General features: G+C 36.3%; 2 protein-coding genes and 1 long non-coding RNA gene across 5 annotated transcripts; 1 reads left to right on the top strand and 2 right to left on the bottom strand.

Moving 5' to 3' along the window:
- Positions 1 to 891: 891 nt before the first annotated feature.
- Positions 892 to 5,161, bottom strand: LOC103711192 (protein NDL1-like). Of its 2 annotated transcripts, none has more exons than XM_008797248.3 (11): positions 4,978 to 5,161; positions 3,230 to 3,329; positions 2,863 to 2,960; positions 2,646 to 2,734; positions 2,473 to 2,533; positions 2,314 to 2,400; positions 2,153 to 2,230; positions 2,004 to 2,060; positions 1,847 to 1,902; positions 1,627 to 1,762; positions 892 to 1,549 (listed from the first exon to the last, which is right to left on the bottom strand). In XM_008797248.3, exons 1-11 carry the CDS (start codon positions 5,035 to 5,037, stop codon positions 1,478 to 1,480), a joined length of 894 nt encoding a protein of 297 aa, XP_008795470.2. In that variant the 5' UTR covers positions 5,038 to 5,161; the 3' UTR covers positions 892 to 1,477. The 2 variants fall into 2 exon arrangements, with proteins under 2 accessions (XP_008795470.2, XP_008795469.1); XM_008797247.3 differs by having other exon boundaries at positions 892 to 1,502.
- A 3,921-nt stretch (positions 5,162 to 9,082) lies between these two features.
- On the bottom strand, positions 9,083 to 19,027 carry LOC103711191 (probable protein arginine N-methyltransferase 1). Of its 2 annotated transcripts, XR_005513904.1 has the most exons (11): positions 18,675 to 19,027; positions 18,132 to 18,142; positions 15,985 to 16,140; positions 14,557 to 14,620; positions 14,340 to 14,482; positions 13,069 to 13,156; positions 12,750 to 12,865; positions 12,503 to 12,653; positions 11,413 to 11,645; positions 9,735 to 9,829; positions 9,083 to 9,355 (listed from the first exon to the last, which is right to left on the bottom strand). XR_005513904.1 is itself a non-coding variant. In XM_008797246.3 (10 exons), the coding sequence occupies exons 1-9, from the start codon at positions 18,913 to 18,915 to the stop codon at positions 11,440 to 11,442; spliced, it is 1,176 nt and encodes a 391-aa protein (XP_008795468.1). In that variant the 5' UTR covers positions 18,916 to 19,027; the 3' UTR covers positions 9,083 to 9,355; positions 11,413 to 11,439. The 2 variants fall into 2 exon arrangements, 1 of the variants encoding a protein (XP_008795468.1); XM_008797246.3 differs by lacking the exon at positions 9,735 to 9,829.
- LOC120112391 lies at positions 9,831 to 10,999 on the top strand. The gene is made up of 2 exons (XR_005513905.1): positions 9,831 to 10,272; positions 10,442 to 10,999. It is a non-coding gene; the product is annotated as an uncharacterized LOC120112391 (long non-coding RNA).
- Positions 19,028 to 23,127: the final 4,100 nt, after the last annotated feature.

The raw sequence follows: 23,127 nt of genomic DNA, 5'->3' as shown, positions 1-23,127 counted from the left end.
GTGCAATGAGTGTGTGTTGGTGCGCCCCAAAGTGTTCCAAATTTTGGAGAGGACCGCATGGCACTCATTAACAGCTCTTCCCAGTGACAACATTCTTAATAAAGGTCAGAAAAAATAGTAACAGAAGAATAGATCTTAAGCAAGTGTATCAGGACTGAATAATTTATATTCAAGTCTGCCAATTTTTAAAACAATCCTTACGAGTTTCTACATCAGTAAGAAACACCACCAGTCAGCCAACATTCAAAGCATTGGATAAGAGCTCTTAAGAATATTACCTAACAATAATATAATCAAAAAACTTATCTATAACTAATGACAACCTTAATCTCTGGCTAATGCATGATTTCCATTGCTGTCCTGCATAGTACTCTACAAAGAAATAAAGAATTTCATCGCCAGCCATCCAAACTAAATGCTGAACTGTGCATCTAGGACTGAGTATATTGCTCATGTAATGGTAACAATTCAAATCTAAGATCTGTCATAGAAATCCAACATTTATATTGGGAAGTCATTTCCAAGCTTAAAGGGAGGTGACTTTAAGAGACGTGACAGGTATTGGAGGAGGCCCCTGAATAAAATGTATAGCTCCAGGCTGCACTGATCATATAGGCATAAATGATTCGAGAACTTATATCCACACAGCTTGTTTGATGCTTCAGACATCACCAAATGAACTACTCACTTCTTTGTAACCTCCGGCTACAAAAAAAGCTCAATAAGGCCAGCAACACAAATTCACCATTGAAACAGTTCCACTCTCAAGCCCTTACAAGAAACACGAAGTCAGTTTCTGAAAGCAAATAACAACAATTAAATAGAAGGTGTACCAATAAAGGTATGATTCTAGGGATCATGTGAATGACCAGAAAAATCACAACAATTTTATGATTACTAACCCTTTGCTTTCTTTAAACAAAAGAATAAAATAATTACTACAAGGACGTTTCCATTGAATATGAAACCACACAACACAAGTCATGATTGAGGATGCCACTACCTCTTATTGTTGTCAGCTCATCATGAATAATGCAGATTTTACAGGCGAGCATGATGCCTACAAATGAAAGGAATAGATTCTCTTTGCTGTCCATGCATTCCCCTGGCTGCCCACCAGAATCTTTTCCTTTGGCATCTACACTCCCTAAGAAATCCATCCTAGGTGTCAAAAGAGCTCGTATACATATTTATATTATCAGCTACAACTTCAACATTACAAAATGTTGAAGCTATCTTTACTCTTTCTAAACCTCGCTCGCTGACTATGCCCATCACTATCAAATGTGAAGTGACACCCTTGTCTTGATAGGCTTTAGCTTCACGCCCATGCTTTCAGGCAACAGCAGATCTGGAGATATGCACCATGGACTGAGCGGGCTGCGTGGGCTGCCAGTAAACTGCCTTGGCCTGTAGAGCCCATACCCTATGAAGAAGTATTCCATGGGTATCAGCATGGCATGGGGTTGCTCCTCTGTCACCACTGATCCACATGCCTGGACCTGCATTGTGTTCCCCAGAGAAACACAAAAAAATGCCAGCAGTGGGACTGAATAGAGCCCTTTCAAGCAACCATTATCCATAAATAAGGAAAAGCACCCAAGATGTACTGATTCAGTATATTACCTCGACCAAGGCACTGTATCTTCTGTCTAGTTTTGATGTCATGTGGAGGGCATCAGAATGGTATGGAGAATCTTCACCAACAAATATAAGTGTCTGACACTGTAGCTGATGTAATTGTTCTGTGATGTCATATCTCCTGCTTATAAATAGGCAAAAGTTAAAATGACAAAGGGTCTCTTTTAAAGTTGACATTTTATAGAGCAAAGGTGTACGGACATACCCATTAATTGATTGAAGAAACCGCCAGACATTTTCACTTGGCCTCTCATCCAACAACTACAACAGTGACAAAAATCATAGGAATCATTGCAAATGATCAAAAAAACCCCACCAAATGACAAAACAATGTAAAGCAATAAGAGTAAATCAAAACTCACACTTCTGCAAACTTGTACAATAGCTGACTCAGCGACCTGTCCACTTCCACGGACTTCCTGCCAACAAAGTCAGAAAGAAGAAACCATCAGACATCGGACAGATGGTAAAGTGAATCAGATATAAAGCTGTGAAACTGAAACTTGTTTACCTTACTAAAGTACCGCTGAAGTAAGAAATCCTTAACCAAGCCACACATGCCATAGAAATAGAGCAAATTGGAGATTACCTGAGGATCGGCGAAGATAGGATTCTATTCATCAGCTTAAACTGTGTTCTTTCTTAACTTACAAAAGGGATCTGACACGATACCTTATTAAACAACCACTCTGTCCAGGAGGGAGCCTTACATAGAGGAGAGACAAGTATCAGACCTGCAACACGCTCCTTATACTTTATCTGGAAGTAAGAAGTAAAACTTTAGTCATTGAAACAATAAACAGAGCAACATTTTCAAGTGGTACCACATACAGCAAAAAGGGTAAGGATATAAGCACCAGCCGTGACCCCCAAGCACATTACTGGACCTAACCTGGAAAGGATAAATTGAAAGGATGTAAAAATGTTAGATTTCAAATTGCCTTGCCACACATCTTCCATCCTAAGATCCACTCACACAAGCAGATATAGCACTTGAATATTACCCAAAAATATCAAGAACGTCAGCGATCTGATCCGCCAAATCATCGACAGAGGGTATGGGAACATCGGAAGAAATTGGAGCAGCTCCTAACTGCAACAACTCTTGAGGAAGATGACAAACTCATGTAAATACCATGTTCAATTTGATGGCAACAAACCATATTGAATAGAACTGTATGCAAGGTTATTTCTTATGGAAGCTGAAACCAAACTACTGACCTCGTGTCCTGGAGGACTAATATGATATATGCAGAAGTTGTGAAGAAGCAAAGAAGCAGCTTCAGGGCAAAAGAATAATCCTTGGAAGCACGATGCATCTGTTTATTTCAAAACAAAAGACAGAAAAGGGAGTAAAAAATCCCTGAAAACCATCAGGAAAATAACAAATAGGCAGTGTTACTGTAATTGAGTGAATAAATTAACTCAATCAAAAGGGAACCGGCGTAATTGCATTCTTGAATGAACCTTTAAACACGTACATTTTATAATCACTCCAAATGAAACATTAACAATGCACACATATGGAGAATAGGGATGACAAAAAAGAAAACAACGTTCACATAGAAAATGTTTCAGTGGAACTTACAGTTTAAAGCCACATCTGGATAGGTTACAAGTGCAGGCTTTTTCTGATCTCCAAACACAGCAACAGACACTGTGCCATGTCTTGTTTTTACAAAATGCTCCTGCAGGCCACCATAAAAATATCATTCTGTATTAAGAGACCAAGAAAGCAAAATGACGATGACTGAAATCGCATCCCATAAGAAAGATTGCAATAGAGGATGTTTAAAATAAACATTAGTGCAAAAATTAAAGTCAAAAAGATAAATAACAGATGAAGCACACTGTATAGATTTCAAGTTAATAGGTGTGTTGCAATAGGATTTTTTTTAAAAAAAAATAGAGTATTGGTTTGAAATAACTGCCAGACAATTTTTATATACAATATTCCCCAAACTACTTCACAGTAGAGATGTTTAACATAGAGCAACCAAATCAATGCAAATAGTTTAGTAGTAAAGAAGCTTGATATCTTCGGTAGCACCTGAATCAATCAACAGAATTATATCAGAACTCAATTTTACCGAGTCCCAACCTTGCAATAGAGAATAACAATATTGGCCTGTTGAGATTATCAAAGGAACGACATATAAACTTAGAAGCATAAGACATCAAAAGCAGATGATTGTAGATGGACCTAAGCATGGATCAATGGAACAATAGCATGGTGACGCTCAAAAATTTAAATTCAAAAAGACAATCCATTAGGGTTTGAAAACAACAAGAGCAGATTGAAGAATCGTAACAGAATTGAGACGAAGATCCACACAGAGAGCATCAAACTCATTGTGTAATTCAAGAATACAGCATAATAATAACTTTTGTGCCTTTTTATATGAACGAGGAAGTTTTTGCTACCTCTATTATATGCAAATTTATTTTTTGAGCAATAATATATACAACTTTATTTTAAAATTTTGCAATATGGAGACATGTCTTCTTGGCTTTTGGCTAGTTTAGAAGCCTTTTAATTTGTAATCAAGCAATTATAACACAAATAGTTAAAATAATACCCTGCCGACTTTTGAAGAAAGGAATAATCCTTTATTCCATTGTTCCAAGTAAAAAAAAAAAGAACTCAAGCAATCTAGCTTTCAACTGACTCTAGCATCATAAGGTCTAATATATATATAACTAAAACAATATAAAAAAAACTACAACCGAAAAGTACAGCCACATGAACATTAGCATTAACCATTAATAAATCAAAGATAGATTTACGTCTTCCAGTGATTAGAAATGTCAACTTATTTCTATAAGTTGAAAGAATTTATAAATTAAACAAAATCAAGAAAGGACGATTGTGTTTAGATTTTACGCCAACACACTAAAAAAGAAAACCAAACATGCAAAGCAACCCCAGTATTATCCCAGTTTAAAGTTTCCTGCACTTTTCCTTGAATTCCCCAAAAATGCAGCACTGATTAGAAGAACAAAACACTCCAATAACAGCTCTGCAGAAAAATAATACAAAATCCAAAATTTTATTACCAAAAAAACACTCCTTATCCAAACCACATTATGTCCTCGTAAATCCAAATAATCACCCAATAAAATCCTCAAAATCAACAAAATATAGCGGAAAAAAATCATAAACATAAAGAAACAACTTCTTATTGAAAGAACGTTATAATTTGTATCATCATAAATCCGGGTAATTCACACGATGAAACCATAAAAATCAACAAAAATAATAATAATAAAAAAACCAATATAAAGATCTGATGAAAATACATAACAGGAACATATACTTCTAAGAAAGAACCTGACCTTTCCACCGAGAGAGATCCTCTCCACATCGACCGAAACCGACCCACTTGATTCCCCCATTAGCCGGCTGAGGAGATTTCACGACCGATAACCGAGCCTTCCCTCCCCGGATCCCTTCCCCGCCTCTTCTCCGCCTCTCCCTTTCTCTCCCCGCCTCTCTCTCTCTCGGCCTCGCTTTTTTTTGTTTTAAAGCCCCCGAATCCCCTCCACGTTCTTGCTTATATACGAAGCGGCCCCTCCTCTAAATTTTATTTTTATTTTTAACCCCCCACCGACACCCCCTTATATTAATTTCTCTCTCCTCGACTCGAGTTTTCTCTCTCTCTCTAGCTGGCAGCCGGAGTCTTCCCGGCCCCCCGCACCCCATGAGCCATGAGTGAGGGTTGGATCACGAGAGGAACGATCAGAGCCGTCCGATTTGAGATGACGAGCTTTTTGGTGTTGTTGACCGGTTGACTTGTCGGAAACCGGAATGCAGGTGATGGTCCCAGGGTTTGACTGTATGAGCAGGACCATGGGAGATCGTGGTGGTCGGCACCGTCTGATCGTGTGGTACAACTGATGAAGGGCCCGGCTTTGACGTGATTGGATTTTTGGCTTGCAAGGGTGGTGCCGGGTTTCTTGCTATGCGATTCGGTGCATGACACCTGTCAAATCCAACGGTTGAAAAAGAGAGGAAAAATGGTTCGTTTGCCGGAGTTGGTGGCCGTCGCCTTCTTAAAAAGAAGGGAACATACGATGATTACGGGGAGCGCGATCGCCTTAAATATATGACGGCCGTGGCCACCCTTTTATTCTTTAGAAAAATCAAAGTTTGATTTTTTTATTTTTTATTTTTATTTTTTGTACTTTAAAGCCTTGCACCCCCGAGATGGAATATTGTTGTATTTTTAATTCATTTAATATATTAAAATTAAAATTGCATGTCAATTAAGAGGGCGAAAAATTTTGGATAAAAAATTATTGCAAACAGCATTCAGACGAAGTTTTCTGGACACATCAGGATCTTTTATTACTTTGGCATTTTTTATTTTTGAATTTTGTTGAAGGTACCCAAGAGTAATATAAACAGCCGTCGTAAAAAAAGAAAACAGTACAGTCATTTTTTTAATTATAAAAAAATAATTTTGACCACAAAAAATAAAAAAAATAATTTTGAAAATAACGGCCGCTAGGTATCTCCGTTAAAACGGCAAAAAAAAATGAGAGAGATACAGTAATCGGAGGGCACGCCTATGAATGGAAACCACGTTTTGCTTTACAAGACGGACAAAAGGTCTACCGCGAATCTCCGTACGATCCTGGCCATGTGATGATTGGACTCCAAGAGGGTCCAAATTAGTGGGGGGGCGTTCGTTCAATCCCAGCTGTTCTACGACAATCATGGCATCGCATGAATAGAATGTACTCACTGTATATGATGATACTCACGGACATTTAGAAATAAAAGTAGAAGGATAATATTCGTGCAATTTTATTTTTATATTTGAATATATATCTCTACATATATATATATATATATATATATATATATATATAAGTATTTGATTAATATTCGTTGTTTATATTCGTTAAAAAAAATAAATATGGATAGATAATTATTCGATCCATATCCAAATATTCGATTCTATGTGTAACTCTATTCAATTTTTATATGACATTTATTAACTTTTAAGAAAAATAAATAACTACATTAACATACTATTAACTTGATTTATCATCCACTTAATAATATCTTTGATTCTGTGGTCATAATGTTTAATTATCCAATTTATATTCGTATTTATATCTATATTTTTAGTATCCGACTTGTATCTGTATTCATTTAAAACAATTATAGATATAATTTTTTGCATCTGGCTAACATTCGTATCTGTATCTATATTTGTTAAACAAAAAAATATATCTGTATGGATATTTTTGTATCCGATCCGTATTCGATCCGATTTCATTCTTATACGAATATATTAGAAATATCTTAAAATAGACGTAAAGTTAAGCAAATTGTTTCCATACCAAAAACTGATGATTATATAGGTTGTAACGTATGCGAATCTACCAGCCCAACTAGGTTACACCACATGCTATCCCATGTATTCGCATAGGTCTAATCAATTATAATCATCATATAATATATACATAGTTATGATTGAAAGACTTCCTCTCCCTCTCTCTAGCTCAATCGTGAATTATAGAGAATCTTAACTTTCCAATAATAATATGCATACATATAAATACATGTTTCATGTGCACACACGTATGCTCGCATATATATATATATATATATGATTTTTTTTGCAATATAATCTTTGATTAAGAATTTTAAGAATTGAAATAAATTTTAAAGTTACTATATAAATTTTAGAAAACAAAGCCATAAATATTTTAGACTATAACAATAAACTATTTCGAACACAAATACCTTCTTGTTGCCCCCCTATATATGGACAAAAATTATTATTTCAAAAATTGTAATCAAACCAAAAATGTTTTATCACGAGAAAGGGCTGACGTAAGGCTTTAAAAATGGTCTATTTCCATACATTGCAGGTAGACTGTAAATAGGTTCTTGGACTAATAATGGAAGCTTCTTGAAGTTACCATGCAGGAAGTTTTGCTTTCCAAATCCGTGCATTTTTAACTTGGGCTGCTAAGAGACAAATGCAGCTGAGCGGAGACCTAAAAGTCATGCCATGTGTCAGTGTTGCATTGGAAGGTTGAGTTGGTCGAATTGCTGGCAAGTGCTCGTCACAGCCTTTTGATCAGAATAACTGAGTCCTAACGTTCAAGCATGATAGGAGCAGACCAACCTATTCAAACATTCTTGAAGCAAATTTTAATCTCTCTATGTTGCTTCTTCCAGATGACCACAGGATGGCATTTGGTATAGAGCGATGATCTCAAAATCTTAAGTGATGTAGATGGAGATGACGAGATCATCATATTTGATTGCATTCTAGTATTTCTATATGGTAACGATCCCAAAATCATCCTTACTCTTAAAATTACCACCCAACCCAGTGATCTTATACTCATCCTTGAGGACAGATTTTTAAGATCGCCCCGACAAGTTGAAATTTAGAAATAAAAATGCCCCTCGATCGAGTGAAAAAAATTATTTCCAAAAATGCCAATATCTGAAAAATAAAGCTCTTCTAGCTGAGAAGAATTTGATAATCTTTTTTTTTTGAAAAAAAAATCTCCAAGCTACGAGGTTCTGATAATTCTATAGAGTTACTTTGATTAGTTTTGATTAATTTTTGATCTTGCTGAATTAGTCTAAAATCATATGTTTTGATGATTTGATTTATGTTCATGTATGTTTTTCTATGATTTGTTTGAGAATTCTTTTTAATTGCAAAATAAATGGAATACATCAAAGGTAGTTTGGGTATTATATAGCTAGCGATTTTGAATTTTTATGATATACCAAACAAATTAATCATGGATAACCGAGGATATTTAATGGCTAGAACAAGCATACTAAATATGGCGATCTTAGATCATTAGAGATCAAGATCATCGGTGATCTAAGATCACCATGATAATTTCATTTGGGTCACCAAATACCATCAAAAGGTTTGAAACCTGTATCACCACTGCAATCATTAAGGAAGAAAAGAAAGTCGAGCCAATTATATACATCTATTGCAAAGTCATCGGATGAAGCTATCTTAGGATACCATCCAACTCACTCCGCAAATTAGCATAACAACATCGGCTTATGATGGTTCGTTATATGAATTTATTCAAACGTTAAACCATTCCTTGAACTACAAAAATGTTTTGCATTTATAGGTCGTTCTTCTCTCAATTTAACACGTAACTAGCTCAGCTTAAAGCAAGTACCTCTTTGTCTAGCAACTCATTGCTTTGAATATATGAGATGGATCAAATATGTTGATCACCTATTGTCCTTTTAGAAGTTGACATAGGCTCTTTCATGGATGGAAGGAGTACATATCATGTTATCTAGCTATGGAGATTGTATATTGTTATCTTACCATGGAGGAGTACATAGGCTCGATTTTGTTTCTACCACTCCTTTTGTTTCTAACTATAAATTTGAAATACAAAATGCATAGCATATATCAAGCCTCAAGAATATGAGAAAGAACAAATTTAAAAGCCAAAACCTGTGCATATAATCTGATGAATAAGAAGTTCGCTTGCCATCAGATGTCCCTGCATGTCAATGATTAAGCATAGCATTTATGTGAAAACTGCAGCCACCACAGGGAGAAACTAATTTCATACAATTCCATTCTTCAATTCAGGGTGAAAGGATATGAATAAGATGCAACTTGTCTAAATCATCTTCTATTTCACTGACTGAGTTTCATATCTGCCAATTGTCATACTTTGGTCCCGAATATTCCTGTATACATAAATGACAGCAAGAAAGCAAGTGTTCAGTTGTTTGGACATAATTTTTCAGGACAGTATACTTTCGAGCACGTCGCATAATATTGACATGCATGTTTTAGTGTTGAATTATTATGTTGGACCTTACATGCATGCTTTTACCCTTGCATTGCCTTTCAGCACCACTGTTGTATTTATAGTTTTACTTAAATATGTAGATAATGAAAGCTTCAGGAAAATATTTTAAAGCAAGATATTTTTAGCTTCCCATTTATGCTACGCTTGTTAACACAATAAAACTTTTGTTAGCCTATGGGGAACTTACTCTTAAGTGGAAAGTACCACAAACAATTATCAGCAGTGAGAACCGTGGTTTCGGACTTAATGCTTACACAAATGACAATTATCAGCAGTGAGAACTGAAACCATAAAGTGCAGTTCTTGTGGTGGCTGCTTCTGGAGTTGGAGCTACTCACTTCATTTGGACCTGACGAAAAGGACGCTGAGCCTTCACGTAAGCAAGCAAAGTAGAAGCAAGATGAGGAAGCAGAGCTACCATAGAAGCATTAGCTTCCCCCCCGACCTACTACAATACAACAGTTGCAACCATAAAATAATAGTAAAAAAAAAAACCTTTTTCCAAGCCTTTTAGTTTAAGGAACTCGATCTGGATGCGTAGATAAATTATTGTTGTAAATGGTTCAGATCTGAATGAGAATTTGCTTGAACTAGATCAGACCCAATCAGCCAATGATCGGATCTAGTCGGCATGACTAGAGAATCCCTTTGAAGGGCGAAGGAGGTGAGCAATGGTGAGGCCTCTCCGACGGCTCTCCGCTCTGTTTGCTTCTCCTTCCTATTGCTCTTGCTGCCCCAAAGAAGCCATCTCAGGCCGCCCGGACAGAAGACGTCCCCTTGATCAAGTGCCAGGTCTGTGTTTCTGCCCCAAAATAGTCCCTCCCGTCCTCCCTTCTTGATTCCCTGCTCGTCTTGCCAGATTGGCAGTGGATCTGGTTGATCGTTTGATCTTGTGTGCAACTTTTAGCTGATTTTTTTTTCCTTCTTAAAGATGTGATTGATATAGGTTTTGGAGTTTCAGATAATTGGGATAGATGAGAACATATTTAATCTCAAGAAGGAAGAGGTGGATTGGATTCTCCAGATTGATATTGTTGAGAACGGAGACAAATTGGAGGTAAAAGAACGATTTTTTTTCAGAGTTAAAATGTGACTCTCCTGGCATTCCGAAGTCACTTTGATTTAATGCCTTGTATTGACTAAATTATAATGGTCCTGCGGCTCGCTGCATATGAAGTTAAAAGGGTGTCTACATTTGATGAAATTTAGGGAGTTTTTCTTTTTTGTTTTGTTTCTTTTCTCTCTCACTTCGTAATATGTTGTAAATTTCCTTTCCTTAATAATTTCAGCAGCTTCCCACTTTCCCTCCATTTCATTTCAAATAAAAAAAGAGAAATCGAGTACCATAATATGAGTGTCTTGTACAAAAATAAAGGAATGGTGTTTTGGCAGAATATGCCTCATAATAAGTAGTTTTATCACAAAAAAAAATCCAGTCCTCTGGCATTACATACGTGGTTTTAATTGATAGAGAAACTATATTGCATCATAAGAGCTGTAAAAATGGGCGCTAGTTCACCCAGAAAGCACGAAATTCTAGTGATGCCCTGGACACTCTCTCTTTCCCTCACGCAGGCTGCAGCGAGAGAGTAATCGTTTCTTGTTGTAATTAATTCATTAAGTTATCTAGGACCAATTGATCTTACAAAGTTAATGACAACAATTAACTTCCTGTTAGGATCTATACCAGCCAGAATCATAGCATTAATCAAGAGTTTCACCTGCTACCATGGATGACTACCTTGGCTTAACTGGTGATAGTTTCCATCTAGGGTTAACATCAAATCTTGGATTGAAATGCTATGATTATTTTGTCGATGGAACAACAAAATAAACTCATCAAACATCATAACACATTGCAACACCAATTCTGTGTGCTGGCCTAACAGAATAAATTGTAACTTAAAAGCATGTCAATAAGTCATTGGGTACCTCTTGCAGATGAATGACGATCACAGGTTAACGCATTTTATAATGCTGGGTACTGGAGACCTGGCAATGTTGTCCATTTAATGAATACTTGAGCATAATCTCAATATCCCGTGGATTTGTCTTGTTGGGCTCCACAGTCATGCTCCCAACCAATGCTTCTCCCTCACAAATGGTCAGAACATCTTCAAGATACAGGACAGTTTGCTTCCAGTGGGTAGCTTTTGATCTTGGCCCTGTAGAGACAGTCTATTCGTTAGAGATCATCAAACATATGCAAAAGGTGAGAATGGATACAGAACCATGTAAAATTAAGAATATGCAGCACAAACAGGAGCTTAGAACTGAACATCTAATTTTCTGAACCATGAGAATGAGATGATCCTAATATTTGGAGAGGATGATGCACAATTAAGGCCTACAATTTGCATCATTCTTTTCATACTGGTACATATTGCTGTATTTGAACCAAAAGGAATGACAGAAATCTTATATATCAAATGGGTAACTGCTTATTACAATGTATGATAGTTCTCAAAATTGTAACCTGTCAACTATATCAATGACATAAACCACCTGGGCACCACACCAGCCGCTCAAAAGTTTGTGGGTTAACTATAGCTCATTGATTCAACTAGTTTCCTGACTCCAAAGACCGGGGCCACTATCAAAAATTCAATTTAAGAATCAGGTGAATTCCATATGACTCGCAGGTTTTGTAGTTGACAGGAAATTTTTTATTTGCATGAACATGAAATTCAATTGTTGAAGCAATGCTCTTAAAAGTATTTTACCCATTTACATAAACACAACTTTTCGAAGCATAATGGTATAGTACCATCTCCTGCTGTCTGGCCCAGTGAATTTCTTGGGAAATGCAGGTTGAGTTTGGGCGGAAGGCAGCAATGCTAAAATTCCAAAATGTTAAATAAAGAAAAGTTCACATGATACTCTTGTCAAAATGCATGCCCATTTTCAAAAATGCATGCCCATTTTCACAAGCTGCTGGAAGTCACAGTACATACATAGATCCAGAACATACATAAAATCTTCCAAGAAGTTCATGATTATAGCCAAGATAGAAAAAAAGAACCTGTAGAGAATCCCATCATCTTGTGACATTTGGTGAATGAGACATCAAAGTAAGCCACAAGAGCATGGATGTAATCATTGCGTTCTGCCACAAGTTTAAAAGGTGCTGTGAAAGATGCATCTCCTGGAGCCATTTTTGAAATATTCATAGTCTGAAAGTAGTGAGCAAGGAAAAAAATTAAGCAATCTGTTAATCAAATGAAGAATTAAGGCAACAGAGATAAGAAAAAACGGATCCACTAAATCACCTTGAGCAACTGGCAGTTGGTGACCATTTGATTTTGGTCCACGGTGTCAACAAGCGGTTCCATCATAGCCTGTTTCCTGATGCAACTCATGTCAAAGCCATATACATCATTCCAGACTGCAAGCAGAGAGATGATACACCATCAGAAACAGAATTAAGCACGACAAACAGTGTCTCGGCATAAACTTCACAGTATGTTTGAAAGACAAGAAGTTCAAAAAATGTTCTAGGGATATAATGTTCCCATCTAAAGGTGTCGATTATAAGTATGCAGAAACCATAATTTAAAAAAAAAAAAATCAAAAGACAAATAAGCTCACATTCAATCTTATCTTCCTTATATTCAGCATCCTCAATTGCTGTCAAATATAGAGAGGCTTTGTCTGGTAGCACAATTCCATCATTAATCTGCATGAAAAAAGGGACGATAAAAAAACCAAATAAGTGATGATATGGTATTCCATTTACTCTTGGATAACTAGGGTTCAATCAATATAGTGATCAGACATAATGAGACAGGCCATTTAATCGCCAGAAGATATCATCGACATGAATCAACACAACTAAACGTAATCAAATAACTAATGTAAAGCCATAAAGATTCAACTATCATCACTGTAAATCTTATTGGTTATGCAATGGACAGTCTTCGATGGTTGGACTCGGCTTTCTGTGAATGAAATCATATTTTGCCAAGGTTACAAGTATCAATGTCAGTTGGCATGCTGATCACCCACCTAATACTATGTGCCATGCTGTGCCGGCACACATACGCTATTGTACCAAAACAAATAAAAGAAAAATAAAACCCATTTGTAATTAAAAAATATTTTAAAAAGGGTATATTTTTAAGAAAGGATTAAATAGGTGCCAAGTCGAACTGTATCAGGTGCTGATATTGGCGCGATGCAATATGTGCTGACCAGAACAGACCAGCATTTGAAACCATGTACTTCACATAGCTACAGCAATATGCAATATGTGCTGACAAGCACATACCAGCATTTGAAACCATGTACTTCACATAGCTACAGCAATAAATGCAATGAGGTTGACTTCAAATCTAGCAGCATGATATAACAAATTTAATATGCATTGCCATCATGTGACAGACCTAGCTTATTCAAAACAATTAAACCGCGGAGAATTTGAGTGACTGAGCTGCATCTTCATTCAATCAAATTTCAGTTAAGATCATTACATATTAGACGTTCAATGTCACTTCACAATATTTTACTAGTAATGTCCTATTGAACTGCCTCATATATGAGAAGCATTTGCTTCCACTATGCTATCACAACCTTGCACAAACTGCTAGGATGGTGAAAAGTGGACCATGCAACTGCTAAAATCAATCTACATGTTTAACTGGTCACTCCCTTTTGATAGGTTACTGCTTTCCAAAAATCTATTTAGGATCTCATTGAGGCATAGCCATGTCTAGCCTATGCTTACTCTGAGTTTTGGACTAAATTGGTCAGACCTAAATTCTTTCTCGCACTGGATATTGTCCTAGAAAAACCATCCAATTTGGAGACACAGCATGTGAGACAAGAAGAAGAAGGTAAAATGAATGTGAAACATCACTTACGAGCCATTTATCACGTGCATACAGCACCGTGTTCAACATATTCTCAAAGAGTAGGAAATAACCCATCCATTCAGAAATAATGACATCTACATGGGTGACTGGAAGCTCAATCTCTTCAACCTTTCCCTTCAAGACTGTTATGGCTGTAACATTTAACAAAAGCAATTAAGATGCATAGCAGTGGCAGAAAATAAAAAATACAATGTACAGGAATGACCATTAGAAAATCCATTTGCTTGAACAATTTCTTTTGCCATGTCAGCCATGTGGGAGCACTCTATCTGCAGAAGGGTTTTGATTGCAATAATTAACAACATGAATTAATTACTGATGTAAAATAACTTGAAAATTGAAACAATCATAAGAGATCATCAGGGGAAAAGAATCCATGCTGCATGGCAAACAGTTATCTGGGGTAAAAACATCACTTTTGCATGATATAAACGGAAAAGAAGCCCCCTATGTCCAATTTTACTCTATCCACTTGGAACTCACCAGCCACCTCAGATGTCCTTCCACCTTTTTGATGTCAAACCATTGAGCTCAGGCATTTCAAGGCCTAATTTAGTATTTTGATGAAATTCTCACTCCATTGTTAGAAAGGGATAAGGAAAACAAGTTCATGCAAAGTCTATTGAACCATTGTAACAATGCAGAGGATTATTTGCACCACTACCAAATTGCTGTGAAAAAAGATGGACCTTAATATAAAATCCAAACTTCCAATGGAAAAAAATCAGAATTTTGTTGTTATATCTAATTCTAAGTAAGATTGTGATTAAAGAAACAACTCATGGAGATGATGAAGGATGCACTTGGATTTCTAGTGAATAGGAAAAAGAAAGAAATGGATTACGAAGACGGGCACATTTCTGCAAAAAATTGTATCCATAATCTAAGCAGGGTCCAACTTAAAAATAAGGGAAAAATATAAAGGATAATCCTGAATTGCTGATATAAGATAATAATGAAGTGAGAAGAATAAAAAGGCTGTCGGCAGCTGACACATAAGACTACATTGCTAATATTGATTCTATTTTAGCTAACTGCTGCTGCCATACAGAAGAGAAGTAAATAAAGAAAGAGAATACATGGAAAAAAAAAAGGTTTAAAGAATAGAAGAATAACAGATCTGAAACCTACCACAGAGGAAAATCTTTTGTTAACAACCATAGAGCATCCAAATTGAAAACCTAAATCATTAAACATGATTTACACTACAAAGACATACCTAGAAAGCAGAAATCATATATTTTGATGGTTTCTAAACTATACATTAAGTTGGTACAAAAATAAACAGTATCAATTGCACTAGTACAGTAACACACATTATAGGGCACATAAATTGAAAATCCATTTTATGGATCATGATCCACACATCTTAAAACAAGTGATTTTTTAGATCATAGTAAACTATAGTATTTAAAACCATCCATTTGACACCTACTTGATTAAGTTACAGATCCTCAATTTCTATACATTTTTTGTCGTGTATATCATGTTACCGACCAATCTGACCGCTCATTTCTTGAAAACAAGCTCCTAGAAGCATATGTGGTCCTCAGTCTCATCAAGTCAGTCAGCCTTGTCACATGTAATAATGCCAAATAGAGAGACCTAGAGAGAGAAAAGGAAGGAAACCTACCGCATAAACATGTTTTGCTCCTGCTTTCGCACAGAAAAGAGAAAGAATTCCTGTTCCTGCACCCACATCAAGAACCACCTTGTTCTTGAAGAGAAAGGTGTTCTGATAAATAACATTCTGATAAGTCTTTGTCCTGACAACGTCTTTCAACATTTCCTGCAGGATCAACATAGTCAATCGAAGCATTCCAAGCTTCCAAATCAAATAGTAATGCTTGATAGGAAAACACTTAAAAACTTAATGGTGTCTCTTCAGTACGATAAATGTAGCAGCATAAATTCAGAAGATTCATTCAGATAATAGCCCTCATGAGCTGGTTTATAACCAACATTTTCATGGTTGCCAATATGTCATTTTTATGAAAGAATAGAAAAGTTCCCTTTCTTACAATAAGATTTTTTCAAAAAAGAGGGCAAGAAGACAGTAAAAGAAAAGAAGCAACCTAAAATCTATTCACAGAAAACACGACTGATCATATGGAATTAACAAATAGCTATCATAACTCTCAAAAGATGCATCCTATTATTCGATACATTTCTATTCACATTGGATAAATCAACCTTAAATCACCTTAGCAGCCAAAAACACTATTCAAAAGAAAACAACGAGGGAATAACTTACTTTGAATTCAAACATAATAAAAGAAAAGATTGCCTAAAAACAACCTGCTTCTGTGAAATAAGAAAAATATCCTTGAACTGACAAATCCGGAGAAAAAAAAACTTGCAAATTATGTAGCAAAAATGTTTCAAGAGATGGAAATGGGGAATGTCCTTAATGAAATAATGAAAAACTAGCAGTTGGCACTTGAAATGGCCTTGAACATTTATGCTCCCAAAATAAAGCCTCTGAACATTTATGCCGCCACAAGTTTGAACTATTTAGTGATGTCAATTGATCTCGACCTCCATTTACCTCCTGACTCTCAACATAACATGTTTAAATAGATTATGAGGACTCAAAATTTCTCCAGAAACAGACCATGATAACATATCTTCACTGAATACATGAGCTATAAAAAAATCCCTTCCTTAAAACAAATCAAATAAAGACCACAGAATCTCTGATGAGAATAACTAAATTAATTACTATTACAATTGCAAATTCCGAAAATTAAAATACTAGCTAGTCTCAAAGATGTTAAAATAAAAGGTCCTGAGCATCCTTGTTTTATACAGCTACCAACTTGAATTGCTAAACTGCTTTCACTAAAGTAACACCTCAATAAACTGCCATATGCACCTGAAAACGTACACAATATCATATTACACAGCTACTTCAACATGATTGAGCTATTGCAGCCCACAAGCTCCCATAGGAGCAGCAGAAGGGTAAAATCATGGATAGCACTGCCAAAGAGGAATATATGAGTTTATAGTACAAACAAATGTATCCTCAAATTTTGGAAGCATAAACCAAAACTGCCTCTTACAAGTATACCGCACCTCCCTACTCCCTAAAAAGAGAACTAATAGGATTATGACTTGTCTAAGCACTTAAATTATCATGAAACACACTTCTAGTGCATAAATAATATCAAACACAATAACAGATAATCCACAACTCACTATTGCAAAGCATTATGTACATTTTCTTATATCACAAGTTGGAAGTACATGTAAGGATTTGAGAGAGATTAATTCAGGACACTTCAGAGAAAGCAAAACAGAATATTAACCAAAACATTCAGATGAGACTTAATAGACCAAAATAAAACATGATAAATCAGCTGGAATCAATGTCTGCTGATTATCCATTAGAGTTGTTCTTTTTGTATTAAGTTTCTTGATGACAAGAAGGAAGATACAAGCATGGTAGCTAGGAGGTAATAGATATTCTGGTTCCAAGCTTAAAAGAAAGTTAAAGACACTAATAAAAATCGTAGGGCTACATACTAATAAATCATATTTTAGCTTAGAACCCAAATCTCACATAACAGTTAATAATTAAAGCAATGTAAATGTCTGTCTGTCTGTCTCTCTGTCTATTCGTTAAAGCCATATGATCCTCTCTTAAATGCCAAAGAACAGGAAAAAAGTTCACTTTTCTAATAGAACTATAATTGTATGTAAGTCCTTTCATATCATCACCGTTCACAAACCATCATTACCAACACTTCTTCTGAAAGCTGAATGTGACGTACTTACTTCATGAATGCCTGCATACAAGGAGAACAGAAACGTAAGTTGCTGTGCTGACTGAGCTACAAACAACAAATTCAAGAGCAACTCTCACATATAAGAAACTCCTATATCTAACTCACGAGAACAGAAAATTATACTACTGGATGCCTCAAGTCATTAAATAAACAAAAATTGCTTTACCTTTGTCTAAATTATGATATGAAAAGTAGATAACGAGAGAGAGAGAGAGAGATGAATGAACAAAAACATTTTTTTTATTTTGTGAACGAACTAGTGCCGAGACTCTACATTCTTAAGAAAACCAGAAAAAATCTTCCTGCAGAACAGCAACAATACTTGGCACCTCAGAATAAGAATTAGGCATCCAATGAACAAAACAAATATTAAAAACAACAGCAGTATGCAAATGAATTAAATCTTGAACAACAGGGCAAGCAAAAAACACGATATCAGATCAAAAGATGACAACTTTTTTCGATTTAAACCACCAAAATCGCCCAAATGCACATAAAACCGCATCGAATTCGAGTCACAACAACGCATTACCGAAGTGGGAGTAGGAATCAAAGTAATAGTCGGCGCTGGTTTTATCGCTGCTGGATAGGGCTAGGGATTCGGGCGGGTTCTCGAGGTTGGAGCTCTCGGTCCTCTCCTCGATCACCTCGTCCACCTCCTCCCCGCCGGCGATGCTCGTACCGGTGGCCGCGTCGTGGAGGCAATTACTCGAGCTGCACTTCTGGCTGCCTCCCGGAGCGAGGCTCTTGTTTCCGCCCTTCCGCCGTCCCATTTCAGGAAAGACGGGGGTTTGGGGAGGAAAAATTAGGGCTTTGGGAGTGGGGACGCCCGGCTACGCTTGGAGAGCAGCTTGAAGCGGCTTCGGACTTTTGGACCGAGGGGCGACTGGCTTATATAAGGGTTCCACCATGGAGGCCGTGTTGTAGTGCCTAAAATGTCTCGCGGAAAAGTATTAGCGTGATCACGACTCACAGTACATTTACGGCTCGATTGGTGGGAATATTTTTTTTTATAAAAATATAATTTTTGAAAAGCAAATTTTAAAAAAGATAGATACTTAAAAAAATAAGTTTGGTATGTTTGGTTGATCATAAGAAAGTGACAAATTCACAGAATGCTGTTGTTTGGTTGACCATCCACTTTTCTAAAAAAGTTATTTATAATTTTATTTATATCCTTAATAGAAATTAGGTCTTTAATGTTTTGGATCAAATAAGAATTTTTGATTTGATGCTGAAGGACTTTTTAAAAAAAAAATAAAAATGTTTTGATTTTTGGATTACGGAAAAGTAATTTTTTCATATTGCTCATAAGAAAGACTTTCTCATGAAATGTGGAAATCATATTTCCACGAGAATATAACTTTTCTGTCTCTCTCCTTTGAAAACTCCAACCAAATAAGAGGCATCTCTTTCCTTTTCATTGACCGCACTTTCCTCTTTTTTTTCCGCGAACCAAACGAGCCCTTAGGATTTTAATGAATAGGCTTCTGTTAGATCTTGGGTTGAAGTCATTAAATCCCTTGGTTGTTGTATACTTCAAATCTCCACATGTATGATGCATATGACTATTTGATTAATAATGTCTAGTGTTGCAGTGTATTAGTAAGAAATTTATAGACCTAAGGTGGGTCCAATGCAGTTGGAACTCATTCCAATTGGAATCACATGAACTATTGATACTGATTCCCTTGTTTGGAAAAGAAAATTATCAATATTGGTTTCAGAATGCAGATATGTTAATAATTTGAGATGAAGAATAAATCTTGTGTCATCATCATTAGTCTGATGACCACACAAGGATTGTTAGAAATACAAACTTTTTGGAAAAGAAATAAAGGGAAAGAAAGACAAAAAAAAAAAAGAACAGAATGGTAATACCGTATAATGATTATGGTGACAAAAAGAAGTGAGTCAGTTGAGATCTTATTTAGTATATTTATAGGTTATTAATAATCACTTATGAAAAGATGCATTCCGTTACCATCGTGTCCCTTACCAACAGTCGTTTATAAATATGTGCTTATTGGTTCAAACCTATCGCATCCATTCACTATCATATTCCTTATCATATTTTTTTATTGCAACCATTGTTATGTCTCCTCATGACATCTCTTGATTTCAATTTTTAGTGCAACCATCCATGTAGAAAGTTCCACACATGGGTTTTCCATCTCACATATCCATTTTTACAATATTTGGATGCAATCATCCAAATTACATGCTGATTATATTATAATCTTGCATCATATAGCTAAATGATATATAATTAGTATGTGCCTTCAAGATATTTATTTTTTCTGTTAACGCCTATAGCGCACGCTTCAATTGAGAGTTGACTTTAGATAGATACACGATAAATTATGTTTTATAAAAGCATTCTTATGCTTCATAAATGGACTAATCCTAAAATGGATCTTGGATTTTTCATTGACTTGTAGGATTTACTATAACAGTATATTTATTATTCAAATAAGTTTTAATTAATATAGAAGTTATTAAAAAAAACTTAGAATCTTTTCTTGGGGGATATTATGAAGTGCCCATTTCTAGGTCACAAAAAAATTCCTTTACCACATGACATGAGGCAGTTGGTGCAGGCTTTTATATTTTGATAGGCGAGATTTTTGACACTACAAAGTTTAGAAAAGTTTAGAGATACACAATCTTATCCATTGTGTGGAAAGGCTGTTTTTCCATTTTGAATTCATACTATCTAAGTCATAATAGAGTAACCTTACCATTGCACCAAAATCTTGTCTTCTTGGATCTTAGTTTCATCAAATTATTTAAATCAATAATAATAGATAGCAAAAATTGCCCTGATTACATCCACATTATTTTATTTGATGAGCTATAATTGCTCACCAATTAATCACTTCATTCTCTGCAGTGTTGCTCAATCCATACATGCAAATACAAATAGATTTCTATTAGAGAGAAGGGGGGAGATGACAATGGACATCATTGTTATATCTGAGAAAGAGTAAATTAAGCTTCATTCTGATAAAAGATCATGCGGTGATATTGTTGTAGCTGATTCTATAATTCTTGAACAATAAATCAGGGATATAGTAAGCAACCTATAATCTATTGTTTTATAAATAAGTTTCATTAGATTCTTTTGCCTTTTTTAAATATGTCATCAAACAAATCAATGCACACGTCATTAAAATAGTTGATGAAAATAACTTGGTAAATATACATGGAAGGAAACCCTAACACCATATAAAAATAGCTATAGTTTTTTGTTTTTCAATTTCCATACATAAGCCTAATTAGATCTCCCCGTAGAGTTTTAAAAAATGCTGAATTTTTATAACGAAAGGATTCTTCTACCGGCGGAATCCGAAAAGAAGTTTAAGAGAATTTTTTTTTAAAAAAAAGAATTTTTTTGATTTTATCTTTAGAAAAACTAAAATATATTAAATAAAGTTTTGAAAAACTTACAGAGAAAGAATTTTAAAATCCAAGCTACATTATAATGTTTCTAAAATTTCTTATCCCATATATAAAATCTTTGTTACATTTGCACATAAGTTATAACTAGTATCGATTATACGCACAAATAAAAAAAATTAGGAAGAGGGGAACAATCCATTGCAGCAAACACATACTTCCAAGTTTATGCATGGAGGACTAAGATCGAGCGAGCGGAGAACTTTTGCTGCTGTAATTGTATATACTTTTTGTTTAACTTTACAAATGCAGCAATCTTTCTTAAATCATACATTTAAAATTTGCAGTATAAATATTCGATTTTTATTTTTTTGGGCATGAAACTCCCGTGGATATAATTTTTGAGGCTCAGCGGCAGAAGCGAAAACATCCAATGCCTCCTCGTGGCATTCCCTATGTTGGGTTCCTCCTTTTCAAGAGCCATGTCAAATATTTACAGGAAATTAATCCAGAGGACACGAACCTTTAGGCAGCCAACGAGTCCGCTGGAACCAAACTCCGCCGCTCACCACCTCTCCTCCCCGCAAACCGTCTCCCGCGTCCCGGCCCCAGCGCACAAGTTCGCGCTACCACCGCCCGGGCCATCGCCGCCGCCGCGACGGCGAGACACGCGGCAGCGCACCAGCGGCGTCACGCTGCGTACGGGGGTAGCCTTCGCGGTGGAGGATCGCCTCCGAGGAGGCGAAGATGAGCGCTTGGAACGCATCTAGCGGGCGGCGGAAAAGGACGATGGCGGGGAGCTCGGCTAGGGCGAGCCCCACGACGACGGTGGCGCGAAAGATCAGGGATTCTGGCGCGGTCGAGCGAGGGAAGGGAACCGCGATGCTGAGCTATCCATCGCCATAGAATTCGAAGTGGGGGGCGGCCGTGAATGGGGATTCCGGTTCTATAAAATCGAATCGGAGTTGGAAAGCTTCGGGTTGGGTTTGGAAGAAGGGTGGAGGAAGGGGGGATGACAGCTCTTTCTAGGATTTCGATTTTGGGATGGGATCAAAAGGGAGTTTCCTGCGTGAACCTTGGCTGGACTCGCAAAATAAATATCCAATCTCACTTATTGGAGAATTCAAGTGCCAAATGATCTAAATTTGAGCACAGAATCCTAGCCTCCATAATTCGAACCCTGTCAGGTTAGGGTGATTTCATGAAGAGCCATGCTACTGAAATTCCGGTACCAGTTCGATCAGGATATATAGCATGGATGACTCACCGATATTTGGTATGGCGAACCGGCTTGTATACCAGACGTATCAATATAGTAATACAATGGCACCGATATAGAGTCTGCTATCGGGATGGCGTATTTTGGTTATGAGATAATTGACATAATTTATTCTTTATGTTAGCTAATGCATCGGCTCTTTCTGAATCTGAAGTACTGCTACAGATCGTCCATTTCTCACCTCGTCAATGTCTCACCCTCTCAGTTCGCTGGGTCCTAAGTGGTGGTTGGGGATTGTGCGATGCTTAGAGGTTTTGGGATGCAGATCAGTTGATCATTGACTTCCACGAGATCATTGGCATAGACA

The sequence above is a fragment of the Phoenix dactylifera genome, chromosome 11 (assembly GCF_009389715.1).
Source record: "Phoenix dactylifera cultivar Barhee BC4 chromosome 11, palm_55x_up_171113_PBpolish2nd_filt_p, whole genome shotgun sequence".
NCBI classification, from domain to species: Eukaryota; Viridiplantae; Streptophyta; class Magnoliopsida; order Arecales; family Arecaceae; genus Phoenix; species Phoenix dactylifera.
The sequence above is the reverse complement of the archived record's forward strand: the minus strand, read 5'-3'. Positions and strand labels throughout refer to the sequence as shown.